The sequence below is a fragment of the Furipterus horrens genome, unplaced genomic scaffold (assembly GCF_987537825.1).
Source record: "Furipterus horrens unplaced genomic scaffold, mFurHor1.1.pri manual_scaffold_11, whole genome shotgun sequence".
In the NCBI taxonomy this organism is placed as follows: Eukaryota; Metazoa; Chordata; class Mammalia; order Chiroptera; family Furipteridae; genus Furipterus; species Furipterus horrens.
The window spans coordinates 11,297,670-11,310,022 of NW_028327181.1; the positions used below are offsets into that span (position 1 = coordinate 11,297,670).

Below are 12,353 nucleotides of genomic sequence, written 5' to 3' on the forward strand. Positions count from 1 at the left end.
ATTTAACTGAATCCTGTTGATGTTTTTTCTTTCTATTTGACATTTGGAAATAAGATTCAGACCAGTCTGTTTGTAGGTACACATCGAAGCCCTGTGAAAGGGGACAATGCTGAAAAGTGTTCCCTTGGGGACTTCAGCACCACACACAGCACTGTCATTGGCAACGCGGTTTTCTGAAATCATGAACAATCTTGAAAACTTCCAGATAAAACAAAGCACAATCTTCCTTTGATTTAGCTGGAAGTTGCCTTCCTGAAAAATTAAATATAGTATATTCAATCTATATCCCAACCCAAATCTGTCTGTATGTAAATCGGACTGAAGATCTAGGTGTAGGGAATCATAAACAGAGGTTCCAGCTGCATAATGGTTGGGTGGGAAGTTTGGTTTGAGCTGGACGAGGCTTCACTGGGTCTCGTTCACCGTGAGACATCTTCCACCTCTGGGCCCTGGCTAGTAAATGTCAATCATTGGGACAACCAAGAATGCCCCACAGTTTTGCCACATACCCACTAGAGGTTGGCAGCACCCACCCAGAGGACCCTTGTTTGTGCTGGTTACCCTTTAACATGATTCTGTGGGTGACTTTAAATATGTGGGGCCACGTGACCTGGAGGTGCTGAGAAGCCCCGTGACTCGGTGTCTCCCTTCTCTGCAGGGGCTGAAGATCAGCGTGCTCTGGACACTGTATTACGGGATCCTCAGTGCTTTCGCGCCCGTGTACAGCTGGATCCTGGTGCTCCGGGGCCTGGTGGGCTTCGGCATCGGAGGGGTCCCCCAGTCGTAAGTAAATACCCAGCTCTGGCCTCCCAGCCAGGTGATCAGTCACCCGTGTTCATGGCCTTGAAGAAGGCGAAGATGGCTACAGCAAGGCCTCTGGTATCAGGGAGCTTGCTGTAACCAGAGAACAGCATCATTATCAGTGTTGTAATGATTCACAATGACAGAAGCAGCACAATAGCTGGGAGGTCGTAAAGGTAGAATAATAATAAAAACAATAGATCTAGCATGGATTGGTCATTACTCCTTGACACGTCACAGCAGCCCCAGGAAGGATGTTATTGAATTATTGCAATTTCCGTTTTACAGTTGAGGATGCTGAGACTCAGGGCGTGAAGTCATTTGCCAGAGTTCCACAGTATGTAGGTGGGACTAAGAATCCAAGTTTGTCTCCCTTTGACATTCCTGTTTTTAACCAGCATGTACACTGCCTCTCACCCCCCTGTAACGTAAGCAAGAGGCAAGGGAGGGGGCTAACCATTGGCGAGTTGGGTGTTGTTTTGTTGTTGCTGCTGTTAAGGTACTGAGAGCAGTCAGAGCTGTAGGAAGAAGTCACCCTCTCCTGCAACGTTGGCGAATCCTAAAGCAAAGCATGGCAACAATCGAATATGGGCTGAATCCGATGGGCCAGAGAAAAGATCTAGAAGAGTAATGCTAATGCTGAGGCAGTGTGGCTAGACCATGGGCTCTGAAACCAGATTACCTGGTTTGAATCCTGACTCTGTCATATAATAGCTGTGTGACCTTAGGCGGGTCACTGAAGTTTTCTACACCTCAGTTTACTCACCTCTAATACGGGGAGGACAGTACACCTACATCATGAGGGCACTTAGAATATTAAACAACAACACAGGTAAAGTGCCCAGGACAGTGCCTGGCAGAACACTCAATAAATGTGAGCATGTATCCAGTCTGCTGAAGGCTTTGTTAAGTATCAGTGTGATGGATGGAGGATTCACTGTGTAATTTTGAGCAGAATGAATGGGGAGGGGGGAGATGTGACCACATGCATTTAACACAGGAACAAACGCCTAGATTCTTTCTTGCCAGTTAGAGGCTGCAGGGACAGTGAATGGCTCTCCATTCTCAGTCCTCCCCTTCCTTATTCATTATTGATCCCTGCAGGGCTCTGCAGAGTAGGCCTCTGGCATATCCTCCTGGATCTGGGATGAACTAAAAATCACTGGAGCCGGAAGCAGAGACCATTAAGCCAAGCCCATAAATCTGGGCTGGCAGGGGCTTGTGGCCCGTGTGCTCCATTCAGGCCCAACCCCAAGAATTCTTGCAGACACAGCTGCTACTGCATTCAGGGGCCATTCATTGTCTAGGGGACAGTTATCCCCTAGTGGCTGGAAAGGAGGCACTCACTGAAGTCCACATTCAATTCCTTTCCCTGGGCTGCTCAGGTCATGACAGCAGAAGCAGCCCCCAAAGAGCCACCTGGATTTTCTTCTCGTATGAGGGAAAGAAAGGGAACTTAGTATTCTCAACATCCACAGCAATTCTTGTTCAAGACGGTGCAATGAGAAGCGCTCATTTCTACTTCTTCCTCCACATTTTCTGGAAATGGCATAAAAGGTATAAGAAACAAAAGTCTTTCACAGTGCTGGAAAGCAGGAAAGGGGTGCCAGTAGCAGACTAGAAATTTTGAGGAACTTCTAGAAGATTCTAAGCAGAGAGAATTACAATGGCAGAGCCAGAGGTGAGAGAAACCATCTCCTAAAACTGCAAATGGGAGACATCTTTGAGGAGAGAGGACGGGACACCAGGGAAATAAAATAAAGGACACAGAGCATCTGGGCCTTTATCCCTTACCCTTACGTCATGAAGGTCCCCAACTTGCCTTCCTGCTTTCTGCCCCCATGCCCCAAATATCATGCCTTCCCATTTAGCTCTTTATTTTTTCAACACTACTATAGCCTTTCTGTTTGTTTATTGAGCTATATTACTACATTCCAGGCACTGGACCATGAGCTTTATACACATGAAAAATTTTAAAACTCATAAAACCTTAAGACACAGATATTATTATCTTTATTTTACTAGGGCTTTTAAGATGTTTAGTAACATGCCCAAGGTCACACAGCTAGTAAATGGCGGAACTAACACTTAAACTTCACTTGACCTCCCAGCGTATTCTCTGAACAGCTCTATTCGATGGCTCTTTTGTCTATGACAGCGGTTCTCAACCTTCCTAATGCCGCGACCCTTTAATACCGTTCCTCATGTTGTGGTGATCCCCAACCATAAAATTATTTTTGTTGCTACTTCATAACTATAATTTTGCTACTGTTATGAATCATAATGTAAATATCTGATATGCAGGATGTATTTTCATTGTTACCAATTGAACATATTAAAGCATATTGATTAATCACAAAAACAATATGTAATTATATATGTGTTTTTCGATGGTCTTAGGCGACCCCTGTGAAAGGGTCGTTCGACCCCCAAAGGGGTCGCGACCCACAGGTTGAGAACTGCTGGTCTATGAGGAAAGCAAATAAAAACCATGAACAAAATTACAGAAGAAATATCTTACCACCCAAGGAAGCCGCTGGCATCCCAGCTCTTTCGCTTCAGCCATCTACATAGAAATAATTGTCTTAATTATGCAATGTTTTTATCTAGTTATAAAAATGGCTCCCCTAAGTTCATTACTTGAAAACATTTCGATATTTTTATGTAATTAAATGTAGCTGAGAGTTCCCATTCATTTAGTTTCCATTCCCAATTGTACCGCCTCACAAAACCAAATGAGCAGGAGTTTGCTGCGTAATTTTTAAAAGCCCAACAACCAGAAGTCCTTATAATGTACTCCAAATCTTCAGTATAAGTACAAGTGATATTATTTAAACTTTTTAATTAAAATGTTTTCTTTCTATTTCATGGATATGTACTTGACAGACGGCACTCTCTAAGTGTAAGGTGTACAGCATAATGACTTGACTTACGTATCCTGCAAAATGGTTGCCTCGATAAGTTTAGGTAACATCCATCATCTCATACACAAATTATAGTATTTATAAGGAGCCCATCCCTCTGCTCTGATCTGTGCATTTCTGTGTCCCTCCTTCTCTCTTTCTCTTTCTTCTTTCCTTTCTTTCTTCCCCCAAAGCAGGTGTTCACATTGGTTCTTGGTGATAGCAGCAACAATAACCTTAACAGTGATGATGATGATGATGTTAACTGAATGCTTACCAAGTGCTAGGCCTATGCTAAGTGCTCCCTCACACTACCTCATCTTGTCCATTGAACAGTTCTATTATTTCCATTTTACAGATGAGAAAACCGAGGTCTGTGATCATAAGTGACTTGCTTAAGGTCAGATGGTTATTAAGTGGAGTGTGGAAGTTATCTGGCTTTATAACAAGCCATCCCACCACTTAATGACTTAAAACAATTATTTATTTAACTCGTGATCCTGCAATTTGGCTCTTTGGTTGTTCTGGACTCAATGGGGCTTATTTATGTGCCTTCAGCCAACTGGGAGTTGAATGGGGGCTGGCAGGGCTCACACAGCCACAGCGGAGTCCTCTGTGAGCCACAAGCATCTCATCCTCCAGCTGGCTAGCCCAGGCACCTGGTCACATGGTACCTGGGCAGGGGTCCAAGACAGCAAGCAGAAGCCACAAAGCTTCTTGAGGCTCAAGCTTGGAACTGGCACAATATCACTTCTGCAACATTCTATTGATCAAAAGCAAGTCACAAAGCCCAGATTCAAGGATGGGGACATGAGCTGCAAAGTCTCATTGTGAGGGAACATATAGATACAGGGAGGGGAGACTTAAGGCAACTTTTGCAAACTGTCTACTGGGTTCAAATCCAGGTTGTCTAATGCCAAAGCTCTTTCATTTGAACAAATATTGAGAAAGAGTTCTGAGCTTATGTAGTCAAGGGTCCTGGTAAATCATTAATGCCCGTGGGTCCCGAGTACTGATTGGAGATGATTCTGGGAAGGTAGGTGAGTGGTTCTGAGCAGGTGCTGTTCTCTTTAATTAAGGCAGGAAAGAGGAGTCACATTTAGGATGTCAAGTAATTCTGTTCTGTGTCTGTGAAGGAGCATTAAGAATGAAGAGACATTAATTCAAGCAGGAGAGTTAAATGTAACTTTATTTCGATCATTACAAACAAAACATGTTTGTTTCAGAAAAAATGTTAAATGCAAGTAAGCATCCTACCTCCCCCAAATGTTAATCGCCTCTAATTGTACCTACCACCTCACACACAAACTAAAATAAATACAAGACACAGGTGGGCGGGCACTCAGGCAGATCATTTCTTATTTCCAGTAGAGGGTGCTGTTTACTTCAGAAGAAATGCCTCTTACCTAAGAGGCTGGCACCTGACTCGTGTTTTAGCCACTCTTTAAAAAAACGCTGCACACCCCAGGTAGCTGCCCACCTGTTCTACCCGCAAGCCTGCCTCAGAAGCTTCTTCAGATCGGTGCCTACCATGAGCTTGCTCACAAACCTGCCCCTGACACAGCTTTTTCTTTCAAAGACTAAGCAGAAATGCCAAATGGAGATCACGGGTCATTTCTTTCTAAGCAAATGGCAAACCTCTGAGCACCAAAGTGCTATAGATGCGATTACTTGCAGTGGGGTGTTATTTATGCCCATGTCAGCTGCTTCTTGGCATTGCTAATTGTGTTGCTCGTTCTTTTATATTCAGTGTAATTGTAATAATCACCATACTTTGGATGGAGATCAAACAGCTCATTTTCATTATAAACTGCTATGAATAATGGCCAAGTGTGGGGCACGACAATTCCAGGAAAAGATGTTTCTTGTGGCGTAGGTTGCAAAAACAAGAAGTTGCAAACAATCTATGTATTGATCAACAGGGCTGCAGCTGTTAAAAAATAATGCTATTAATATGGAAAGCTTCCCAAACTGTCGTATTGGAAGCAGCTCTTGACACAGATTCAAGAACAAGCACAGCTGACCCTTGAACAACATGGGGGTTAGAGGCCCCACCATGCGGTCAAAAGTCCAAGTACAAATTTTGATTCCCCAAAAGCTTAACGACAGTCAGCCAGGTTTCACGTCTGCAGATTCAATCAGCCGTGAATAGAAAACACTGTTTTCCATCCACGGATGAGAAACTGCTGTTGGGAATGCAAAAATAGTTTTTGAGCCGAGTTTCGGTGTTGTTTGAATCTGTGGATGTGAACCTGAAGGATATCAAAGGGCTGGAACCCACCTGATTCAAATTCATGGTGTTCGAGGCCCAGCTGTAGCAGTTTACTCCGGGAGACCCTGCAGCATACAGCTCCAGATTGGCTCATTCCAGAGATGATCGAGGGCTGTTCCTGGGAAGTTAAAGTCTTTGGCACTCTGGTCTGCCACACAGGTTGGCAAAGCAATTTTTAATGAGCAGAGAAAGCACTCAGGAAAGAGTTGTAGGTTCTGGCAATTGGGAGTTGGAGTGGCCGGCCCCATAGTGAGAACAGTGCTCTGCGCGTGGTAAGTATAAAGGCAGGAAGAGAGGGAGAGAGGAAGAAGGAAGGAAGGAAGGGAGGGAGAGTTGGAGGGGAAGGGAAGAAAAAAGAAACATACCATGTTGCTTAAATGTATTTATTTACATAGAGAAGAGGCTGGAAGGTTGCAAAGCAAACTGCTGGTCATAATAGCTTTGAGGGAAGAGAATAGAAGAAAGATTATGAGGAAAACAAAGGATCGTCCTGTATACCCTAATGCATCCATGTACTACTTCACTTAAAAATTTTTTTTAAAGAAGACTGCATGACACCCTGACAAGTGTGACTCCAGTGGGTTAGGTGTCATCCCCGCAAACCAAAAGGTCACTGGTTCAATTCCCGGTCAAGGCACATGCCTGGGTTGTGGGGTTTCCAGCTGGGATGTACAAGAGGCAACCAACCAGTGTTTCGCTTCCTTTCTTTCTCCCTCCCTTCCTTTCTCTCTAAAAAAGAATAAATGAAATCTTTTTTTTAAAAAAGTGCGTGCTATAGGTTCATTATACAAAGAAAGCCTTGGCATCTAAGGCATGAATAGCTTTGCCCTTAGAATATGCTTTTGCGCATTTTTGCATGGTTAGTAGTTTGGTTTTATTTGGCAAGTAAAACGTAAGTATGCTCATTTTATTATTATTAATTTTTTTAAATAATGGAAGCACAGCTTTTGAGAATAGAATAAAATTCCAAAGAAATCATTCGTAGCGAGCACTGCAATCTTTTGTAACCACTTTGCGTTAATGAAATTCCTAGTAGCTTTTCTTGAAAGAGGGACTTGTAGGAGTATAAATTGGAACAACTTTTTTGGAACTATATATAGATTCCCAAAAGTCTTAAAAGCATGTATTCTCTTTGATTCAAATTTTACATACAGGAATCCATCCTATGGAAACCACATAAAGACAAAGATTTCAGCCGAAAGATCTTCTTTAAAGTATTGTTTATTATCATAAAACCATCCAATGAGGGAAATAATTGATGGGATGCACAATATAGACAGACCTGGATTAAAATTTTGACTTTTCCACTTACTAACTTGCTAGCTAGCTGCGTGACCCTGGTCAACTAACAACTTCTCTGACATAAACAGATACAGATATGAAAATGAGAGTTAAAGGTATGCACACACATAATGGAAACTATAATTACCTACCCCCATTGACTCACAGTGCTTATTGAGTAGATAAACCATATAAATTAAAATATCTCGAACAGGGTAAAAAACAGTGGCACATAGTAGTTCCTCAATAAAAGGTGACTATTATTCATGCATATGATAGAATATATGTAAGAGGATTTAAAATGGCATGGAAATATTTATAAATAGAATAAAAAAGAGGTTCAGAAATCCTGAGTATGATCTCAGGTAAGGGTTTAGAGTGAGAGAAAGAGACAGAGACAGAAAGAGAGAGCGAGAACAAACCAGGACAGAGAGAGGTAATATACTAAAATACACTGTGAGATGAGACTAGATAATATTGACCTTTTCCCCCATAATTTTCTCTAAAAAGAGTCTATTTGAACTACTAAAGCTCCTGCCTTTCCTCTGAGGCTCTTGAAAAAATTCTTTGATCTCTGGACAGAGGTGTCTTTTGTCATAATCCAAAGGACTTTTACAGTGACAAAACTATTTCTAAATCTCCACGGTATTGCTGAGGCCAACTTCTAAAAAGTTAGCTGCTCTGCAGGGCAAGGTGGTGCGGGTTGGATGCCACAGGAGCAGACAGACTGAGGCAGAGGTTCTTGTCCAAGTGATTTCTTCAGGGAATGCTCTCAGGAGTGACAGGGACAACCCGAGGGACAGTTCTACAGTGAAGTTGTCCACCATCCCACCACCTGATTTCCCCTTATGTTTTCCACTGGCTGGTGGGGAGAGCTCAATGAAAGCAATTGTTAAATTTGGGAGTCATTTGGGGTGTTAGTTAAAAGTGCAGATGCCAGGGCCCCACCCCCAAGAGTCTGTTTCTGAAGGTCTGGGGTGGGACCTGAGGAATCTACATATAAAGTCGCCATCCCAGGAAATTCTGAGGCAAGTAGTCCATGGAACACACTCAGGATCGTTGGCCTACAAATTCAGAAAACAGGAACAATCTCCGCTCACTCATGTCCTTGACCCCCTTTCTGTCTCTGTTTTCCCAGGGTGACACTGTATGCTGAGTTCCTTCCCATGAAAGCCAGAGCTAAGTGTATTTTGCTGATTGAGGTAAGGAGGGTTGGCTGGGTTTCTGGAGAATTCTCAATCTCTGAAATGAGGTTCTTGGGTGTCTTGAGCCACAGGACAAGGAAAAGGGTGTTTAAGAAAGAGATAACAGACTCAGGATGCACAGACTTAAATGGATCAGTGACGTTGGCTTTGACATGGTTATTCTGAAATATGGATAAGTTCTTCAATTGTCAAGACAATTCAGCCTTCTGTCCCTTTGGAAAACAATGGTGGCTGGCAGGTGGTATGTCCCTGTTGAACTGGAAGTGGCTTTGATCTGAGGGTTAGTGCTGGATTGCAGCTTGAGAGGACCAGACTCCCTCCCTCTGCCTGTATCATCCCACTCCACCTCACCCTTGTCTTGTCCAAGATCTCCATTCGTGGCCACCTTTGTGGCCAATAGGCTGCCTTCAAACTCTCTTGTCCAGCGAGTCCCTCTCAAGCCCTCCTGCCAGCATCCTGTGATCCATTTTCCAGCCATGATCTGGAAGATCTCATGGCAAACTCAGAGCTGCCCAACGGCCCCTCCTCCAGGCAGTGTCAGAATGGTATGCTTGTCCCTACTGGACACTGATGTCCACAGTGATGACTGTGATGCCACTTTGACCTTCCTAGTTACCATGACTACACTGACAATATTGATCACATCGATCCCATAGCCCAACTTAACTATCTTGACTGCATCCAGACCTGACCAATCAGGATGGTCCAGATGAACCAGTTGTTTAAATACTGAAATGCATGTGTGACAGCTGATTCTGAGCCTTGACTACCCCTCATCACCTGACCCCTTTAGGACCCTCCCCCAAGAACTCTTCGTGATCTAGCAACTAAAGGGTTAGCACCTGGCATTGTCAGGGTGGCGGTGGAGGAAGTGTATGACCAGGGTCTAGTATGATTGTCAGTGCTATCCCAGTAGTTAGACATTTTGATAGTCACCCCAGTTGTTAGCAACGGAAATAGACTGTGGCTAATTTAAGGAAAAGGAGATTTAGGAAGGCTCTTGGGGGCCCCCAGAACTGTTGGGGTAGCTAAAGGAGTGGTTTGGAAGTGGACGATAGCTGTGGAGTCAGGCTTGCAGCAGAAAAGAACATACTCAGATTAGGCATCTTGGAAGAGCATTTCACAAAAGGAGTACTCGTAATGGCCTTGCAGGGGTATTCTCACCACGGGCCTGAAAGGGCAAAGGGAGGGAGTAATCAGTAGCCCAGAGAGAGAGAGTGTGTGTGTTAGTTAGTTGTATGGCCAGGCCTGTCGGACGGGAGCTGTAACCTTCCACCGAGCAATGCAGCCAGCCCACCGTGACCCTGCGGAGAGGGAGCCAGAGGACTGAGCGGCCAGTCACTCTTTCCTTCTTCCCTCCCTCCCACCCCTGTGGGGGTCCCTGCTGGCTGCACCCAGTGGGAAGCCAGAGGACAGGGAGCCTGTGGACTCTGGGTGAAGAGGATGGGGAGTGACTTGGAGAGGCACACAGAGAACACGCAGCCCCACGGGGCAGAGGCAATTCTGATCAAGGGCACCGGAGCGCTGCTGGGCAGGGGAGATGGATGTCAGTGGACAAAAACCAGCATGCCCGCTACCATTCTGACCTCACACAATATTACTCATATTGATCTCCTTAACCAGAGCTGCCACAGCTCGCACTCCAGTGGGCGCCATGCAAATATTATAGATTGTGAACAGCACTCTCAAGAGATGGGCAACATGGCGGCTCTGGCCTACCCATATAAACCGCAGGCAAAGGGAGGGCTGTTCCATCCTCACTGACCCCAGGGACCCCTTAGCCATATGGATTCCCTTGTCTACAATGGCCCTGAAATTGCTCACTGTGTTAGCCAATGCCGCCCCCGTCACTGACTCCCATTCTTCTGTGCCAGGTGTTCTGGGCCATCGGGACAGTGTTCGAGGTCATCCTGGCTGTGTTTGTGATGCCCAGCCTGGGCTGGCGTTGGCTGCTCATCCTCTCGGCTGTCCCGCTCCTCATCTTCGCTGTCCTGTGTTTTGTAGGTATTCTTTCAGAGGTCACAACCTTTGCTACGTGACCTCCTGCTGTTCGCCATATTTTGGCTTAATTCAGCCTTCACATGAAACTCTGACAGAAGCGCCAAATAACAGTACAGTATTCCCTCACTTATCGCGGGTATTATGTTCTAGACCCCCCGCGATAGGTGAAAATCCGTGAAGTAGGAACCTTACATTTATTTTAGTATTTATATATATTTTAATGTTTTATAAACCCTTCCCACACACTTATAAACCGTTCCCAGTTCCTTAGTAACCTTTCCCATTCCCTTATTAACCTTTTCCACACTTTTATAAACACTACTTATGTTCTTAAACATATTCTACACTCTTAAACCTACGTAACTTTAACAACATACGTATACAGTACCCCAAAATCCCGCGATATAACGGAAAATGCACGATAAATAATTAAATATAATATTTTAAAAAACCCCGCGATACAGTGAGGCCGCGATAAGTGAACCGCGATATAGAGGGACTGCTGTAGTAGGAACAGCAACGACACTAGCTGTGTTATCCCTTCCAGGCACTGGGCTAAGCACTTTGTCTGGGGCCTCCTGTTTAATCCTCTCAGCAAGCCTAAGAGGTTATCCCCATTTTATGAATGAGGAAATGGAGGCATAGAGAGGTCAAACAATTGCTCAAGGTCACACGACCAGTATACTCAATGGCAGAGTCAGGATTTGAAACCAGTCCTCTGGCTCCAGAGTCCCCGCCCTTAAGGTTTCCACACACAAATGAGGGTGAGGCTGGAGCCACCCTAACCTGCCACACGTGGGTCTCCTGTCCCTACAGTGGCTGCCGGAGAGTGCAAGGTATGATGTGCTGTCCGGGAACCAGGAAAAGGCCATCGCCACCCTAAAGAGGATAGCGACAGAAAATGGAGCCCCCATGCCACTGGGGAAACTCATCATTTCCAGACAGGTCAGTTCCTGGTCCGCTGACTCTGCGGCTGTCGTGTCCCTGTGTGTGCAGCAGGGCACATGGATGTACATGAGTGGGGCATGCGTGCGTGTGATCACGGGTGTACAGGGATTGGGTGGGGGTGCGGTGGGCAAATCCTGCGAGGGGAATCTGGCGACTCCAATTGGTATATTTTCACAGCCACGTCCTAAAAGTGCCACCTGGAGAATTTAGCCAATGATTAGAGGAATGTAACACAGTGTCCCCTAATGGATCACGTAACTACTGCTTCTGTTTCACCTTTCAGCACCGATGAAGTCTGATTAGCAAATGTGATTGATCGGCAAAGGCTGGACAATAAATCCATATTAGAAAGCATCCTGATAGGCTTAGATCCCCGGTGCTGTGCTCAGAAGACATTCTTAATGGATAGCGCATAGCTCTGGTGGCAACACCATACGGGAATACACCACAGTCGGAATTTACGAGCACCTTCCGCGTGCGTGTGCGCAGACGCACCAAGCACGTGGGGAAAAGGCGATTAGATTCAAGGCTGCGATCCCTGCCCTCATTCATGCCAAATACCCTTTAACAAATGACAGACCCTGCAAGGAAATGATCTTTTAAAATAAAATTATATTTCTAATTGTTTTTGTATTATGGAAAAAGAACTGAATGAAATTTCACCAGGTGAGAGGAGCTGTTTTTGCATGGTCTGACGATACAGGCCTAGAGACAGATCCAAATCTACTTTTGGCAGCATGATGGTCCAGGAAGGCTCCAAGGAGGTGGTGAATTCTGAGACAAGAAAAAAAAAAAAAAAGAGAAGGGCTTTCTGGAAGCAGACCAATTTTCCAAAAGCAAGTTTTCCTGAATTAACTTGCCAATGTATCAATTACCAAAAACGTGTTTTCAGGATTGTTCTTTTTAAATGTATTTTCTCTATGTACATATTAACGCAGTAAT

General features: G+C 44.7%; 1 protein-coding gene across 1 annotated transcript in view; it reads left to right on the plus strand.

The window, feature by feature from the left end:
* The window catches only part of SVOP (SV2 related protein), a 49,704-nt gene that overhangs the window by 19,713 nt on the left and 17,638 nt on the right, over positions 1-12,353 (plus strand). The window contains exons 6-9 of the mRNA XM_090292211.1: positions 659-783; positions 8,396-8,459; positions 10,337-10,462; positions 11,280-11,408. Of these exons, the coding sequence (XP_090148337.1) occupies positions 659-783; positions 8,396-8,459; positions 10,337-10,462; positions 11,280-11,408 (444 nt within the window). The remainder of the gene's footprint in view (positions 1-658; positions 784-8,395; positions 8,460-10,336; positions 10,463-11,279; positions 11,409-12,353) is intronic.